The sequence below is a fragment of the Lotus japonicus genome, chromosome 3 (assembly GCF_012489685.1).
Source record: "Lotus japonicus ecotype B-129 chromosome 3, LjGifu_v1.2".
In the NCBI taxonomy this organism is placed as follows: Eukaryota; Viridiplantae; Streptophyta; class Magnoliopsida; order Fabales; family Fabaceae; genus Lotus; species Lotus japonicus.
This window is the reverse complement of record NC_080043.1, coordinates 61,852,711-61,871,139: the sequence shown is the minus strand read 5'-3', so window position 1 is coordinate 61,871,139 and position 18,429 is coordinate 61,852,711. Positions and strand designations below refer to the sequence as shown.

Below are 18,429 nucleotides of genomic sequence, written 5' to 3'. Positions count from 1 at the left end.
TGTTCAGAGTTAGAAATTTCAGCTCAACAACTAGTTACTATCATGATTATAAGAAGAAAAAATCAAAACCAGATGAAAGCATACTGGGCGAATGGGCTGGACCTTGTGTTTTTATTATTAACCTTTTGAACACTTGGTGTCAAACAAAATAAACTATATTAAGCCCAGAAAAGGAAAGAAAGTAAAATAATACTAATTAAGAGATAGGGATTAAAACATAACTTAATGGATCATTCTAGTCTCTAGAGTGTGGGTGAAACAGAGAGAAAGAACGGAGCAGAGAGAAACAGTGATGAGGAAGAAGAAAGACGACGGCGGTTCCGGCGGAGGAGGAGTCTCGATAACGGCGGCGCTGGCTGGAGTGCCTTGTTTCCCCTTCTCCCTTTCTGACTGTGGTGATAGGGAAAGTTGGGGGTTTTTGAGGATGACTTCATAGCATGGTGGTTTTGGTTACAGTGGTGCAGTGCAGGATGACTCCAACGCACAACACGTATTCCACTTCTCTTCTTCAGAGGTTTTCTCCTTCTTCTCCCTATGTGAAATCCTCCAATTCTTCTGGTTTTGAAGGTAAAAAACTGGAACTCTTCTTCTTGTTGTTGCAGTATTTACATGCTTCAATGATAACCCTCATCTTCCTCTTGTTTCAGTTTCTCTTCATTCTCAAAGAACTCATCTTCCTCTTGTTTCAGTTCTTCCAAAGTGCAGGTACATACATTCTCTCTCTTCCTTCCCAAAAGACTCATCTCCCTCTTTTGTGCATCTGTAATTTTGATATCTCTTGTGTTTTGTTATCTGAAGTTAACTAATGGAAGACGGAAATTGAAAAAAATAAAAAAAATAGGACTTTTCTTATAATTGGAAGAAGAAATTGTATTTGCTTTTCATTGATTTGATCACAGTGTTATATAGAGCTTATTGTGTATAAAGAGGAAGCAAACGAAACAAAAAGTTTATCTGCTCGTGGGTGTTATCGATTACATGAAGAGCTTATTAATTTTTTAAAATAAAATTTAGATAACAAAAAGTTTGAAATAAAACAAATCTATCATCATTATAAATGACTATAACAAACGAACAGATTGGTAACCAAGTGTTATTATTTTTAAGTTCATGCTAAGTGCTAACAAATTAATAACAACCTAATATTAATATTCTCTTAATAATTAACTCCTTTTTTTATCACACACTCTGAATTCACTCTATTTCTCGTATTATTAAATTTTTTGTTGCAGCACTTGTTATTGAGCAAGTTAATTTTTTGATACCTTGTATTGTTGTTGGAAATTGTTTGATTATCTGTTATTGATCTTCTTGGCTATTTAGCTTTATTTGATTAAGGTATTTATTTTATTACATAGATGGACATAAATGGACTTATAAATATTTTACAGTGTTAGTGTTAGATGGATGCTGAAGATTGGAACCTTATTGTCAATAGATGGTTTGATATGCACCGAAAAGCTGTAGCCACTACTACAGAAAAGGCCTATCGCCACGGTTAAACTCGCTCATTTGCCACGGTTTAACCGTGGCAATAGCGCCCGTGGCTCAATTGCCACGGTTAAACGTCGAACCGTGGCAATTACTTTCTGTTGTCACAGTTGGAAAAAGGGCAACCGTGGCAATAAGTGGCCTCTATTGCCACGGTCTTAGACGGAACCGTGGCAATATGTGGACTTTATGGCCACGTCCAGGGCTTAACCGTGGCTTTTCATATTGCTGGTGAAAGTTCTACTTATTAGTAGAGGTTATAAACCGCCGCAAATATGTTCCAGAGGTTTGCCACAAGCCACCCTCAGCGGTTTTAACAACAATTGTCATTCATCATACTTAATAAAACCACTAAATACTGCACATAGACAACTTATAAACAAAAAGACATTCAAATTATGATATTGGATTATGTACCAAAAAAAAAAATTATGATATTGGAAACAAGTTATCATAATACAAAGCAAATTAAAGCACAACATAAAAAAGTGACAATTGCCAAGAAGGAAAGTACTGCACTACTGCCTGATTTTTCTGTGAGAACTACCCATATAGTACAGGGAAAGTATAACATCAGTGTTACAATTTAATCTTGGAAATGGCTTCAATGCAAGAAGAAAGGGTTCTTATACTCTTCCTATGACTGGGAATGTAACCCAAGTGAGTGCCTGGGTTTAAATCACAGTTGGAAGCATTGAATCTGTCCTGCACTGCAGTCCATCAGAAGACAGATTTCAAATCTGCCCTGTTTCATCAAGTAGGTGAAAGGCGCAGCATCTTGCTCTTGATCTCAGGGATGGCCTCTCTTTTTCCTTTTGTTGATTTTTGCTGCTCTCTCAAGTCCAGCGTGCTCCTTTACTGCCCCTTGTAGCTTCCCGCATTTTGCCCCCCGTCTTTTCTCTGTTCAGATGTTTTCTGTATATATGGGTTTGTAGCATCCCTTAATGCTACCATTTTATTTATTCATTCGTTTTGCTATCCAAAAAAAAAAACAGTGTTACAATTTAAAAATAGAGTTAAACTAGAAAAAACTATTTGATAGCATTCCCACAACCAAACTGGTAAAATTCAAATAAAAAACCTGATGAGCACACTCATAACCAAACCTCATATGAAGCCAACTCTAAGTCAACACAGTTTCAGAGCTAACCTGTTTTGAAGCATAATCCAAAGGTGCACCACCATCTATAGCATCCTCCATTTTCCATATCCTAGAAGAAAATCAAAGGAATTTGACAATTTTAACATGCAGATAGTTGTAATTCTCAACTATCTAGTACAAAGAAAGTAACAAATCCAATCCTAGCATGTAGTTCTTTTCAGCTTCCATTAAACATAACTGCAAATCATGGTTGAAGGGATTCACCAATGAAATGCAAATGAGCAACAAATTGTTTCACATATCCAATAACTAACTTACCTTCTCAAATGGCACTAGCTCAAGCTCATAATTACAGTGGAGTTAGGAGGAACCATTAGCTCAACCTTCCCAACTAGTTTCACTGCAAAGATAAAAATGAGGTTGAAAAAAAATCAGAAGTTGTGCACTATCTCCATTAACAAATGAAAAATCACCATTCAAGGTAATGAGAAATCACATTTCACAACAGCTCCCTCATTTGGACACTCAAATCCTTCCCTTTCCTCCACAAAAGTTCATGCTGAAGTGATTTTATCTGAAACACAAGTAACCATAAAGTTTAAAAAACAAATGCTTGTTCAAAAACAAGTAACTAGACATGCTGCAAAGTGTAAAGCAATGAACTCAACTAACCCTTTTCCTCCCCAAGTTCAGCTCCTGCAAAATTAACCATAAACACAACCACTATCAATATCATCACACCCAATTCATCATGTACAATTCTGCATAAAGACCTTGTTAATGAAGACATTAAGAATGTTAGGCAATTGGAAGCACTCATGTTGGAACTAAAGTGGAATTTAAAAGGCTATACATAAAAGTTGAGATTGATATATACATACTAACATCCTTCTAATACAAGAAAACCATAATTGGAATATGACAGGAACCCCCAAAATCAAAACTAGGAGCAAGAAACCCCCAAAATTGAAACTTTCCACTAATAATTATTCTTAAACAAGAGAGAGTTAGAGTGAGAGTGAACCGACCAGAAGCATCTTGATGGCATTTGTTCTGTACTAGGGCAAGCTTATGTAAGAGAAAGACAAAAAGTAAACCCTAGCAGAGCACTAAAATAGCAAAACTACCATAAAAGGAATATTCTCATTAATGCTGAAAAAGTTGGTTTCGTACAAGTGGATGACCTCCCCTTTTATAGAGGGGGTGGTCATGATATGGATCTTTCCTATATTTGGGCCTGACAATCAGGGCCCAAATCCCCGTACACATAAGACAAATCCAAAGGAATCTTCCAGCTGGCTTGTGGGTCCATCACCTAAGGGAGGGCAATGAAGCTCGTCATGTTGCCTTTCCCGCCTTGGCTATCGTCAATGGTTTATTGTTCATTTTGGGCGGGACATAATCTTCTTTATGTCCCGCCCAGTCCACATGCCCCCAAGACATGAGACTCGAGTAAAGAGTTGAAATGTCTTCATCATGTTACCTAGTAGTTCGCCTCTATTGTTTATTCGTTCATCGCCATTTTACCTTCGTTGTTACATCGCCATTTTCACACTTCGCCACCTTTGTTGCCGTTTCAAAGATATGTCGCCATTAATCATAACCGTCAACCACGTCTTTTCAACTGACGCACGTATCCTTATTTTCCGGGATTTCGTCATCATTTGTTATAAATGCAATCTTCAGTTGCGCGTCTCGAGGAGTAATGTCTTTTCGCTTCCTAACTTTTCGAATTTCAAATCCCACGATCCCACGATCTTCCCCCACTCATTCTCTCTCTTCCTTTCTCTCTATAAAATCCCCTTTTCACTTTTCATTTTTCACTTTTTTAAAACTTTTGCTCTGAAAACCCTTTTCACCGCAGCTTTCATTCTCTTCTTTGAACTCCGGTGAACCTTTTCTTCCTCCGGCCGTCGTCATTGCGCGGTGCTCCCCTATCGCCGACGTTCTCCTTTCTCAAATTCACGTTTCTCCCTCTGGTTAGTTTTTCTCTTTCTTGAGACTCTTCGTTTACTTCTTTTTTCTCTGACTCTGTTCATCTTCTTTCTTCTTTTAACTCTGTTCATCTTCTTTTTACTTTTAACTCTGTTCATCTTCTTTTTACGAAACTGCCTCGCATGTCTTTACCAAACGCTAGCCTTTCTTCCCTAGAACTTTCTTCACCCTCCACGGAGGAGGAAGTTGTCGCCCCCTCTATAATTGAAATTCATTCCTCGCCTTCTACCCATGATGATTCCGGTCCCGCCGGCTCTGTAGACTCAATTCTCTCCTCTAATGGAGATTTGTCTTCACCTGAATGGCGCTCTGACGTGCATTTAGTTGAAGATAAATGTCTGTTGCATTCTATCTGGAGCAGCGTTGGGAGCATTAGTTCGCTTCGAATTTCTGCTCAAGGGTTCACGAAGATAGATCCCGCCACCTCGAATAATGAAGATCATCTGTTGAATGTCCTCCCATGTGGCGAAGATGACTGTGTTCTGTTGCGTAAAGAACCAGACGATGGATCGCCCGATTTTTTCTTTGTTTATGGCTATTTCTTCTTAGATTTAAACATTAAACTTCCTTTCTCGCCGTTTATATGTCACGTTCTTTCTTTTCTGAATGTGGCGCCTTGCCAACTCCAGCCCAACGCCTGGGGTTTCCTCCGCTGCTTTGAAATTCTTTGTGAACACTTGAGTTTCACTCCAACCTATCCCTTGTTCTTCCTTTTCTATAAATCAGTCACCACTAAACCTACTTCTGTGAAATGGGTTCCACTATTAGCCCGTAAGAACATGAGTCGGTTTACCGCCCTTAAAAGCCATTACAAAGTATGGCAGAAGAAATACTTTAAAGTTGTGGAGTCGCCCGAAATAAAGAACTTGTTCCGAGATTCTGACAATAACCCCCTCTTCCCTTTTTACTGGACAAAGAACCCTCGCCGAAAAATATCTGTTTCATACGACGCCTTGGATGAATCTGAACAAGGCGTCGCCGATTACCTCCGCACACTACCAGTAATTTCCGGTCACGACTTGATTGAGGCGTCGAAATCCGGCACTTTAAATCAATTTTTTAGTAAGTTTATAATCTTTGTACGTAACTTCTTTTTCTTTTTGTTCATGTATCTCGTCTAATTGATGTTTTCCGTACAGCTACGATGGGAAAAGGCAAGGTTGACGCGAACCCACTCAAGATGAAGGAGTACCTCGCCCAGTCTGCTGCGGCGGCGAAAAAGAGGGCCGCCGAAACTGAGCAGAAGAAGAAGAATGAAGGTACCTCGGGTTCTGACAACGTCAGGGACCCTAAACGTCAAAAAACTTCAGGTGCTGCTGGTGGTAAGCCTCTCCACCAATCAACTCTTGATTCAAAAAGTCGTCCCGCTGAGAAAAAGAAGGGACATGACAATGTCCCGCCCCCTCAACAAGATTCAAGCACGCTGATCAACCGCCCATCAACTCCATTTGGCCAGGCTGGCCCTAGTTCAGCCATTGGTGGCGAAGCTCCTCCCCCCTTGCTGAGCTTGTCGGATCCTCACTTCAATGGGCTGGAATTCATGACCCGTACTTTTGACAACCGGATTCACAAGGACATTTCCGGTCAGGGTCCCCCCAACATTGCTTCCATGGCGATCCATCACGCGCTTTCTGCCGCCAGCACTGTGGCGGGAATGGCTCAGTGTGTAAAAGAGTTGATCTCAGCCAAGAACCGTTTTGAGAAGAAGGCAGCTGATTACAAAACAGCCTATGAGCAGGCTAAAACTGATGCTGAGACTGCCAACAACAAGCTGAAATCTGCTGAGGAGAAGTGTGCTAAGTTAACTGAAGACTTGGCTGCTTCGGACCTGCTTCTTCAAAAGACAAAGTCTCTTAAAGAAGCCATAAATGACAAGCACACTGCCATTCAAGCCAAATATCAAAAGTTGGAGAAGAAACATGATCGCCTGAATGCTTCCATCCTAGGGCGTGCTTCTCTCCAATATGCTCAAGGCTTTCTGGCGGCCAAAGAGCAGATCAGTGTAGTTGAGCCGGGCTTTGATCTTTCCCGCATTGGGTGGCTGAAGGAGATCAAGGATGGTCAAGTAGTTGGTGATGATGACATTAGCCTCGATCTCCTTCCCCAATTCAATGATGAGAGTGAGCCTGAAGAAGATGGCGAGGATGGGAATGAGCAGCACAGGAATGAGGATCAAGGGAAGGAAGATCCTCAAGCTGGGACAAGCCAGGGCAACAACGCCAACAACGAGAACCTGGCTTGAATTTGTTTTTATTTTATGAAGTTGAAATTTTTCTTTGGGCATTGCCCCGTTTTATTTTCGTTCCAAATCATGTATGGGCATCGCCCCCTTTTCTCTACTTTAAATGGATATCATCTTAAGTTCATTCGTTGTTTTTAGTTGTTCCCAACTTTCGTTGTTATATACCTTAGCCGATTTTTCGACGAGGCTTGGTTTCTAGTGGCCACTAGAATTGCCAAGGCTTTTAACTTTTGAAGGCGATACTTTCTTATTCCGAAAGGTTTACTCGCGGTATTGCATACCTTGATACGATTTGCATTGCATGAACTCGTAATAAAAATTCAAAACATATATGATTCTGTTGAAATGATCTTTTCATTAATTTTCTTTCGTATGGGAACAATTGTCCCTTCATTACAATTGTCGCCTCATTAAAAACCTTTCCAAAGAAAGGGAAAAAGAGTGCGACTTCGTTCACATTTGTTGTTTCTACTAACTAAAATACTGCTTTAGATGAGAGGCGTTCCATGTTCGTGGAATCTTTTGACCGCTTAGTTGTTCCAACTTATAAGCTCCTCCTCCAACATCGCCAATAATCCTGTAAGGCCCGCCCCAGTTGGGTGAGAGTTTGTTGTGTTTATCGGGCATTGTATTTTTTCGGAGCACTAAGTCTCCTACCCTCATTTTTCTTGGCACCACTTTTGTTGAGAATTTTCTTGCCACCTTCACTTTTCCCGCCTCATTTCTTATGTGGGCCTCTCGTTGTTCCTCGGGCAGCATAATTAGATTTGCTATTAAGTTTTCTCCGTTGTCATTTTCATTAAACCGAGCCACTCGCCAATTTTGGTTTTCAATTTCCACTGGGAGCATGGCGTCAGTTCCATAAGTTAGACGATACGGGGTTTCCTTTGTGCTTGACTGCTCCGTGGTGTTGTATGCCCAAAGAACGCCTGGTAGTTCCTCCGCCCAAAGCCCTTTTGCTTCATCCAGTTTCTTCTTTAAACCCTTCAGGATAACTTTGTTAGCCGATTCAGCCTGCCCATTGGTCTGTGGATGTTCTACAGAGGCAAATCGCATCTCGATTCCCATTTCTGTACAAAATTCTCGGGTAACACTACTTGTGAATTGTGTTCCGTTATCCATTACTAATGCCCTGGGAACCCCAAATCTACAAATAATCCTTCGCCACAAGAAGCTCCTGACCTTGGCGGCCGTGATAGTTGCTACTGCCTCAGCCTCTATCCACTTAGTGAAGTAATCAACCGCCACGATGATGTACTTCATTTGTGCCTTCGCCACAGGGAATGGTCCTAAGATATCGGTCCCCCACATGGCGAACGGCCAAGGCGACATCATGGTTGTTAATTCTTCTGGTGGAGCCTTGTGTAGGTCAGAAAAGACTTGACATTTTTCACATTTCTTAACATACTCCAAACAATCCTTCTTCATCGTTGGCCAATAGAATCCTGCTCTTATCACCTTAACTGCCAAGGATCGCCCGCCAATATGACTAGAACACACGCCTTCGTGGACTTCCGCCATTATTCCGAGGGCGTCCTTGATATCGACACATTTGAGCATAGGAGACATGATTCCTCGCCGATACAACTCTCCACCCACCAGTGTGTAAAAACTGGCCTCCCTTCGTTTTGCTCTCGTGTTCAAATCATCCTCCTTTGGTGGGCTCTCTAAGAAGGTTTTAATCGATTCCATCCAAGATATCTCGCCCTCACTGACTGACTTTACAGCTTTCAACTTTATTTCTACCAAATCAATGCTCGGGCGAGGCAGGGTTTCTTGAATGACTGTCTGGTAGTTGCCCAATTTCCCTGTGCTTGCCAACTTCGCCAATACATCAGCCCTCTCATTTTGTCCCCTCGGGACATGTTCTATTTTGATTTCTTTGACCTCCATCATCAATCTGCGCACCACTTCCAAATATTTGGACAGTTGCGGATCCTTCACCTGGTACTCACCTTTCACTTGTTTAACCACTAACTGCGAATCTCCTTTGATAAACAACTTCTGGACTCCCAATTCAATGGCCAACCTTAAGCCGGCAATCAGAGCCTCGTACTCAGATTGATTATTGCTCGCCTTGAACTCGAACTTGAGAGACTGTTCAATGATCATTTTATCTGGACTTTCGATTGTTATTCCCGCCCCACTTCCAGTGTTATTAGAGGATCCATCCACAGACAGGACCCATTCTCCTTGAGTCTTCTCTCCTTCAGTGGGTGTTAATTCCGCCACGAAGTCAATTAAACTCTGGACTGTGACTTGGCCCCTTGGCTCATATTGTAGGTCATACTCTGACAGCTCAACTGACCAGCTAACCAATCGCCCTGATAAATCAGGCTTCTGAAGTACTTGCCTTAAGGGAACATCAGTTTTAATTTTGACTTGGAAACTTTGGAAGTAAGGTCTGAGGCGCCTTGCAGTTTTCAGAATCGCCAAAGCCGCCTTTTCAATTTTTTGGTACCGCAATTCTGCCCCCTGTAAAGTATGGCTCACGAAATATATAACTTTCTGCTTTTTTCCTTCTTCCTGGAGCAAAACCGTACTTACTGCCTTGTCAGTAACCGCCAAATAGAGCACTAATGGAACGCCTGGTGTTGGCTTGGAGAGTACCGGTAATGTGGCCAATGTTTCTTTCAATTTGGTAAAAGCTTGTTCGCATTCCTCTGTCCACTGAAACTTTGAATTCTTTTTTAAACATGTGAAGAACGGGGCCGCTTTGTCACCCGCCATTGGCAAGAAACGTGACAAGGCGGCCATTCGCCCTGTCAAACGCTGAACCTCCTTTACACTTGTTGGGCTTTTCATTTCCAAGATCGCCCTTCCCTTATCTGGGTTTACTTCTATTCCTCTTGATGTTAACATAAATCCCAAGAATTTTCCTCCCTGGATCCCAAAAGAACACTTCTCAGGGTTTAACTTCATTTGATATGTTCTTAACTGATCAAACGCTTCTTTAAGGTCGCCGCCATGATCACTAGCCCTGGCGGATTTTACAATCATGTCATCCACATACACCTCCATATTCCTGCCTACTTGCTTTGAAAAAATTTTGTCCATGAGCCGTTGGTACGTAGCTCCTGCATTCTTCAAACCAAAAGGCATTGTCTTGTAACAATAGTTCGCCTGATTGGTCATGAATGCTGTACTTTCCTCATCCGAGGGATGCATCATAATCTGATTATAGCCCGAATAAGCGTCCATGAGACTTAAAAGTTCATTCCCTGAAGCTCCATCCACAAGCTTGTCAACATTGGGAAGTGGGTACGAATCTTTGGGACACACTTTGTTCAGGCTCGTGTAGTCCGTGCACATTCGCCATTTCCCATTGGCCTTCTTGACCATTACAACATTGGCGAGCCACGTTGGGTACTGTACCTCACGGATGAAGCGGGCCTTGATCAATTTTTCAGTCTCTACTTGTACAGCCTTGTTCTTTTCTTCACTCATTCTTCGCCTTGGTTGGATGACCGGGGTCGCCCCTGGTCGTATGGCTAGTTTGTGAGTGATCACCTTGGGATCAATCCCTGGTACATCATTGATGGTCCATGCGAAGAGATCTAGATTATCACCCAGAAGGGTGATTAGTCTGTCCTCTTGTTCTGTTGTCAAACCACTGCCAATCTTTAGAAACTTGTCCTTGACTTGCACCTGCTTGGTTTCCTCCAGCGGCTGTGGGCGAAAATCATCAGCATCATCTCTTGGGTCCAAGCTAAATCCTTCTTGTGGGAAGATTTCTGTAATTCGGTGGCTCTCCTTGGCGGCCTTCCGCCCATAGAGCGCTACGCTCCTCAAATAGCATTCCCTTGCTGCATTTTGGTCTACACGCAATATCCCGACCTTCCCGTTGCAGGCGGGATATTTAACAGTTAAATGAGCAGTTGAGATGACCGCGCAGACCTTGTTGAGGGTGTCTCGCCCCAAGAGTACGTTGTAATTGGCTCTACACGCCAATACTAAGTACTTTACTTGAAACTTCTTGACAAACTCTCCTTCTCCAAAGGCAGTCGGAATTTCGACGTATCCCCGCACACTGACACGGTCTCCTGTGAATCCCACCAAAGTTCCCCTGTATGGTTTCAAATCTGATTCCTTTAGTCCCAGGCGATCAAAGGCGTCTCCATAGATGATATCTGCCGAAGATCCCTGGTCTAAGAATACCTTCTTTGTCACATAATTGTTAACCCTAATTGTTACCACAATTGGATCGTTGTCATGGGGAATTACATGCGCAAAATCCTGAGGGGTGAATATAATAGGGGAATGATTCACCCAACACTCGCCTTCGTTGGACTCCTGTACTGAGTGTACTGCCGCCACGTAGCGTTTTCTGGCCTTACTTGAAATTGCACCCCCGCCAAATCCTCCTGCAATAGATGAGCATTCCCCAACAGGATCGCCCAACTCTTCAACTATCTCTTTACCTTTACCTTTGTCCCCTTGAGTGATTTTAGCTACCTCCGGCGCTGCTGTGTCTTTGACAAAGTTTGCCAAATGGCCAGCTTTAATCAAGCGATCAATTTCCCGCCTTAAATTCCAGCAATTATCTGTCGTATGCCCCAACGCTCTGTGGTACTCGCACCACCTATTGGTGTCCACGTTAGCTGGCGGCCGCCGTGGGGGTGGTGGGTACTGCACAACGTTGGTCTGTCCAACCGCCCTTAAAATGGTACTTAAGGGTGCATTCAACTTTGTAAGTGGGATTGGCGTTGGCGAAGCACCAGGCTGACCAGCTGTGGCAGCAGCGGGACCTTGTGAATTTCTGTGCCATGTATTTTGAAAGCCAGGTTTAGAGTTGTGGTATGGTCCCGGTCTTGGTACGCGGGGGGTTTGCGCTATCCTGGTTTCCTTCCCCGCCTTAGATTTGTCTTGTGAAACACCGCCAGATTGAGACTGCTTACGTCCTTCCTCTCTTTCTTGTTTCTTCTGGTCATCTTGCTCAATCAATATGAACTCTTGAACACGAGCGCGAAGATCCATCATATCCTTCGCCGGTCGCCTTGTTAAGTCTCTATTCAAATCTCCCGCCCGAAGGCCATTTTTGAATGACGCCAAACAGACATCTGGATTTTCATCCTCCAACTGCACCGCCATCTTGCTGAAGCGTGCCATGTAAGTTTTTAATTTCTCGCCTGGTTGCTGATGTATGCTGATAAGATCAAACATTGTTGCTTTTGTGGTTTTATTGGCGGAAAATTGAGTCAGAAACTTAGTGGACAGATCAGTGAAATTATCAATGGAGAAGGGCGGTTGTCGAATGAACCACTGCATCGCCATGCCCTTGAACGTGGAAGGCAATAATCGACATTTTACCGCATCCGACGCCCCGCCGATCACCATTTTAGTATTGAAGTATCTAAGATGCTCCATAGGATCAGATTCGCCCGAAAAGGCGTCTAATGCCATGGTTTGCAGGTGCTTTGGAATGTCCACCCTAGTGATGGCTGGAACAAAAGGTTGGAATTCAACTACATCCTCCGCCTCCAGGCGTTGTTCTTGCTTAAAATTCTGCCGCTGAGTAAGATACTCAACTTGGGCTTGCAACTGCTCGTTTTGGGACTGCACCTTCTGCAAGGTATCTAACATTTGTTGCAAAGCCGCAGGCGTGATACCTGTCACTGCCTCTTGCGCTCTCCGTGGAGCAGTTGTTTTAAGATCTTCCAAGTTCACGTAGTCAGGCGGCGTTGAACGCCGCCGAACACCTGGATCTGATTTAGCGATCAGATCTGAAGGTCTTCCCGGAGCTGCATTCACCAATGACGCCGGCGACGGCGCCACTGAGTGGACCCCCTCCGAGGAAGCTTCCTGCTCTCGGTCGTCCAGTACGGGACGGTTGTTGTTTCGTCCGCCGGCGCGACCGCCGTGTCGACCACCACCGCGCCGGCGATGATCGCGCCGACCTACGCCGTATGAACGAGTCTCCATGGCTCGCGATTCCTCCTTCTGTCACCGGAAGAGCTGAGTCTTCCCCACAGACGGCGCCAATGTTCTGTACTAGGGCAAGCTTATGTAAGAGAAAGACAAAAAGTAAACCCTAGCAGAGCACTAAAATAGCAAAACTACCATAAAAGGAATATTCTCATTAATGCTGAAAAAGTTGGTTTCGTACAAGTGGATGACCTCCCCTTTTATAGAGGGGGTGGTCATGATATGGATCTTTCCTATATTTGGGCCTGACAATCAGGGCCCAAATCCCCGTACACATAAGACAAATCCAAAGGAATCTTCCAGCTGGCTTGTGGGTCCATCACCTAAGGGAGGGCAATGAAGCTCGTCATGTTGCCTTTCCCGCCTTGGCTATCGTCAATGGTTTATTGTTCATTTTGGGCGGGACATAATCTTCTTTATGTCCCGCCCAGTCCAGCATTGGTGTCCACATTTGCAAATTTGTGGGGCTCGTGTTCAGTGAAATAGGGAGCAAGAACACAATTCTGAGTGGAACTTCTACGGAGGATCTTGCAAGCAGCACAGGGTGAGTTCCTACCACTCTCCATCTGAAAATTCCAAGAAAACAACACACTGCAAAAGAAACAATTTTGATAAAAGGTCAAAAAAAAGAGGAGAAGAAAACCAACGCATGTGTGAGAATGGAAAGAAAACCCAGAAACGAAGTCGCTGTGAAAACGGCAAAACCCACAAAGCTTGAATACCAGAGAATCTGCACCACTCTTTGTTGTTGCTTAAGCGGATGGCGAGAGATTGAGAAGCAGAGATTGTACCTTGAGGAGTTGTTGAATGCGAGTATCGCCGAGCAGGAAAGGGAGCGAGGGACGCGTCGAATGAGAGGGAGTCAGTGCTAATTGATGAAGAGTGGGAGGGAGAGAATAGATCGAGGGTGCCGAACGGGTGATGGAAGGAGAGAGAACAAATCGATGGAGAGTGGGAGGGAGAGGGAACACAGAGAGAACAGATCGAGGGTTTAGGGTTTTTTCTCAGAAAAAAGTTGGAGATTGGGAGGGACAAGGGAGAAGGAAAAGACGAAGGGTAACAAAACATATCTATTGCCACGGTCCACCGAAAATATAATAAAATATTCTCCCCTTTTTGCCACGGTTCCGCCTACAATCGTGGCAATTGAGGCGTGGCAAAAAGCCAATTCTGTAGTAGTGAGCTCAGCTCATATGCGCGGTTGCTTATTATCTTGCCAGAAAGATGTTTCATAAGAGAAAAATTAGTTACAGTATGAGCTCCGAGAGAAAAAGGGTGTTTCAAGAAATAACGGGTAGAATCAGTATTAGTGAAACTAGTAGAAATATATTAAGAATGGGTCCTCAAGGCTTCTTTTCTTTTTCATTTTTGGGCCACCAAGCTCAATCCAATAAAGAGAACTTTTTTCCCTTGTTTTATTCACTGAAGGTTGCTGGAATGCTGGCCAACAAGCAAATACTTTAATTATAAAAAAGGATTGGGCTTGCTAGCCAACAAGCGTCTCGGGGTTAAGCAAACCCTTAATTAAAAGCAAGGACGTGAAGTGTATATTTGAGTGCTAAACCCTCTAATAACAATGAGCGCGAAACAAAGGAGGGAATAAAATCATTTTCGCACGGTCATAGTTTGCTGTTGTTTAACACCGCCAATAATAAAACAAAATGCTAGAAATCTAACATCGGTTATTCAACCGATGCGAAGTTTATATTTTAGTGGCGGTTGCAACCGCCGCTATGCATATGCCGCTAAATCCCGTATTTTCTAGTATTGAGTGTGCAACTTGTTTGTGAATCTAATCCAAACTTCCCTATTATCAAGTGGTTTCCTCCATAGATGGGTTGGGTCAAGTTGGATACGGATGGTGTTTTTGGATGGTGTTTTTGCGTCGTTTAGAAAATTAGTAGCTTGTGGTGGTATTGTTAGGGATCACTTTAAAGCGTTTGTGTTTGCTTATATTCAAAGAAGCTTGGGACGTGTTCAGCACTTCATCCCGAGTTATAGGGAATTCTAACCGTATTACAAGTGTTCAGACAAATGAGTTTTCAGAAGGTAGTCATTGTCTTGGACTCAACGTGTTGCATGTAGTTTTTGAGCTTTGGTTGTGTTACTTTTCATTCGTGTGCTTCGTTAGTCACTCGCATTCACAATCTGACCGTGGGGTTTACTCATGTTATCTGGGTCATTTCTTTGGTGAGGCCAATTATGTGGAAGATGCTTTAGCAGAATTTGGTCTAGATCTGAGTGTACTTTTTCGTGTTTTCTATGTCCTTCCTAATTTTTAGTCTGTTATGTTTTTGTTAGACAGTGCCTCTACTTCTTTAGGTTGAGGGGTGTAATTTTTGTTTGCTTTTTCGAGTGCTTTAGCCTGCCTTATACATTGAAAAAAAGATGCTGATTTTCTTTTTCTTTTGTCAAGCTTGCCCAATTGTCTCCTTGAGGGGTGAATTTATTTTAGCTAGAAAATAATAATTACTCATGTGAGAGAAGAGACATCGAGTCTTTAGTAAATGGAAAATGCTGCGGGGCACGACCTTGGGCGTCGTGCACCACACACGAAGCACTTTCTGGCGGTTTAAAACCGCCAGAAACCATAGCTTTTATTTTTTTTTGACAGTTGTAGTTTTGTGGCGGTTCAAAACCGCCACAAAATGCCTCTCGTGCATCTGTCGTACCTCTTTCTTCGTACCATATAGCATTGCTCTTAGTAAATATGAAGTTCGTGGAGGATGAGAAAAAGAAAAATTTAAGGAAGAGTAAAATTTTTTGTTTGAACCACGTTGGCATTCATGTTTGAATTTAGTAGGACTGTAGGAGTATAGGACCATTATATGAGGCAAAACCGCAAAACTGTTCCTATCAAGCGTTCACAACGTAAGAAACAGTAACATTAATTTTTTGAGTTTTATGATACTCATTTTAAAAATTTACCCTAATTTAAATTTAAATTTGAATTTATAAAATATTTTTTTATATATCGGAAATATAAATTATAGCCATCAAGGATTGATCTCTACCTTCCTCTACTAACTCATATGTTCCCTAGTTCTTACCACTTAAGCTTTTTTATAGAACCACTTAGCTATCATTCGGAGACAATTTATAAAATATTTGATTGCAAAAAAATACTATTTTCTTTCTCAAAATTTTATCTTATTTGAACAAATTTTACTTTATCTTTTTTATTTTACATAATTCTAAATGAAAGATAAATTTCAATAATGTTTTGTTTATGCCAAATGTCATCCATTCATCCCAAATATATTATAGATAGATAGATATTATAGATAGATAGGTAGATAGATTGCAGATTAAAGATAGACAGATATAGATTATAGAAATATCATATATTATAGAAAGATACATTATAGAGAGATTATAGAAAATATTATATATTATTGAAAGATAAATTATAGAGAGATAATAGATAGAGATAGATTATAGATTTTGTTCAAACAACTTTCTCTTTTTTTTTTTACGTAAGTTTCAAAAAAAAAACTTATCTCTTTTTTTACCTCAAACATTCATTCTGTTTTCTTTATTTGAAAAACAAATTCAAAAGCTATATGTATATCTGATTATAATTTATCTGTATCTTTTTAATGTTATTCATTGTTTTTAGGTTTATTGACTTGGTACCTAGTTGTACATGACTTGGTGTTCACCTAGAACTATAAGTACGTGTGGGGGACCAGTTTGTTTGTTTGTTTAGCAATATCTTCCTTGTGACTGTATTTGAAAAACCTTCAAACGGCTTTCTATTTCTTCTTATTCCTTATTTTCCTGGATTCCTCCTTCTCCGTTTCTACTGTGAAAGTTTGTTATAATGCAGATACCTTACCCATTAATAGTGATCTTTTGGGTCGTATTGTCTACGGGCGGTATGTTGCTTCTTGCGTTTGCTCTCGCAGCCTGTGAAGAACGTGATCTAAGACGAAGAGGATGGGCTGATTATGAAGGCGGCCGAAGGCTATCAGATGTTGATCAAATTCGCCATCCTCCACCACCGTCACAGCCACGCCTTGCAGTTCCTTGTTCTCAGCCTCCTGTAGTGCCACGGCCACCACCACTGCCACAACCACGCCTTCCAGTTCGTTGTTCTCAGCCTCCTGTAGTGCCACGGCCACCACCACTGCCACAACCACTTTTTTCTCCTGTGGAAGATGAGCCATCAAACCCAAACCAACTGGTATGTACAGTAGATATATGAATAATTGGAACCTAGCATGACTTCATATATTATATACTTCTTTAACAAATTGTTTATTGTAGATTAGTCTAATAAAGAATGTGTACGTTTAAGAGGGAGTAGTGGAGTTAAAAAAAACATATATTGCTAGCCTAGCTAGTATCTCTCTTAAGTGAACAATTAAGTAATATATTTTTTGGGTACAATTTAGCGATGACAAAAATGATTTTCTGTGGCTGTGCCTTGATGCTGTTTGTTCTACTTCTAATATGGCTGGTTGGCCCTGTTTTTGTTCCTTTTATTTTCTATTTGTGGTTCTTTACAGTTTGTTTCTGTTTTGTTTCCTTTTTCTTTGCTGGGGGCTTAATCTTTTTGCTCCTTCTTTGTTGTCTTTGTAGCTGTGTTGTTCTACCATTCAAGAAAATCTTCTGTTGTTCAAAAAAATGATTTTCTGTGTGGATTTAGTGTGTTTTTAACTTTCTTTTTGTAAAAATAGGACAAAAATACATTGCCAGAAGATGACCCAGCAAACCAAATGGTATGTATTGAAACAAACAAAATTATTGTGTGATTAGCATTTATTGTGTTTTATTTAATGAAATTATATATGTAGGTATGTACTATTTGTTTGACAAATGGAAAGGATTTAGCCTTTGGATGTGGTCACATGGTGAGTCTCTTAATTGTCTCTTTTGTCATTTGAACCATTGACATTACTTCGACGATATCTAATCATTTTTGAAATGCAGAGTTGCAGAGATTGTGGATCAAGGTTAAGCAATTGTCACATATGCCGTCAAAGGATCACCGCTCGTGTTATGTTGTTTACGGGCTGATTGCAGAATGTAAAAATCATGTACAATGGACTGTACGAACATGACTTTAGTTGTTCGATAGGTTCATTGGTGTCCCAAAGTGTTTGAATATTATGATTGATGAAATTAACTAGTAAGTAGCTTGTGCCGCACGAGTTGTTCTTTTTAATTTTAACATAATCATTGGTGTCCTATTGTGTTTGACAATGAAAGTTTAAAGGAATGGTTTGTTCTGGATTTATATTTGAATTGAGAGCCGCATTCAAGCTTATTACGATTTTCTGTTCTTCATTTGTCTAACAGATTCCAATCACAATATAGCAAAGATAAGATGAAAGGTGCTTGTTAGGATACCTCAACACTTAGTTGGGGTATGATACAAATGGGTGTTTCTTCTTTTTACCATATATGTTTTAAAATGAATAAAAAATTCAAATACACTGTCAGATGTCGGTTTCCTATTGGTACACATCAAATCGCGTCAGCCATGTACCATACAATGAGGGTATGGTAGAATTCACCGAACAGAGTATGATTTTTTGGGAGAAGTGGGTTCTCTCTTTTGCCAATTCCCAAATGGAACAAATGATTTCTGCCTCTTCAACCGTGTGATTTCACTCCTATTTATAGTGTTTCAATGCCATGAAAATTGCAAGTTGTATAGTATTAGTAT

At 41.4% G+C, this 18,429-nt stretch overlaps 1 protein-coding gene and 1 long non-coding RNA gene across 5 annotated transcripts; one reads left to right on the top strand and one right to left on the bottom strand.

Annotated features, from left to right (window-relative positions):
- Positions 1 to 253: 253 nt before the first annotated feature.
- Positions 254 to 17,995, top strand: LOC130745155 (E3 ubiquitin-protein ligase RGLG3-like). 2 transcript variants are annotated; one of them, XM_057597298.1, is made up of 6 exons: positions 254 to 567; positions 648 to 705; positions 16,585 to 16,941; positions 17,438 to 17,479; positions 17,555 to 17,611; positions 17,691 to 17,995. In XM_057597298.1, exons 3-6 carry the CDS (start codon positions 16,636 to 16,638, stop codon positions 17,775 to 17,777), a joined length of 492 nt encoding a protein of 163 aa, XP_057453281.1. In that variant the 5' UTR covers positions 254 to 567; positions 648 to 705; positions 16,585 to 16,635; the 3' UTR covers positions 17,778 to 17,995. The 2 variants fall into 2 exon arrangements, with proteins under 2 accessions (XP_057453281.1, XP_057453280.1); XM_057597297.1 differs by lacking the exons at positions 254 to 567; positions 648 to 705 and having other exon boundaries at positions 16,268 to 16,941.
- Positions 1,317 to 3,645, bottom strand: LOC130745156 (uncharacterized). 3 transcript variants are annotated; one of them, XR_009021571.1, is made up of 6 exons: positions 3,622 to 3,645; positions 3,266 to 3,366; positions 3,090 to 3,167; positions 2,912 to 2,993; positions 2,642 to 2,702; positions 1,317 to 2,466 (listed from the first exon to the last, which is right to left on the bottom strand). It is a non-coding gene; the product is annotated as an uncharacterized LOC130745156 (long non-coding RNA). The 3 variants fall into 3 exon arrangements; XR_009021572.1 differs by having other exon boundaries at positions 3,266 to 3,354; positions 3,622 to 3,641; XR_009021570.1 differs by lacking the exon at positions 3,622 to 3,645 and having other exon boundaries at positions 1,318 to 2,466; positions 3,266 to 3,615.
- Positions 17,996 to 18,429: the final 434 nt, after the last annotated feature.

Excerpts from the sequence above, each read along its gene's own strand:
- LOC130745155 (XM_057597297.1), top strand. The coding sequence starts at position 16,579 with ATGCAGATACCTTACCCATTAATAGTGATCTTTTGGGTCGTATTGTCT. Across the intron at positions 16,942-17,437 it reads CATCAAACCCAAACCAACTG|GACAAAAATACATTGCCAGA; the intron begins GTATGTACAGTA and ends TTGTAAAAATAG. Across the intron at positions 17,480-17,554 it reads ATGACCCAGCAAACCAAATG|GTATGTACTATTTGTTTGAC; the intron begins GTATGTATTGAA and ends TTATATATGTAG.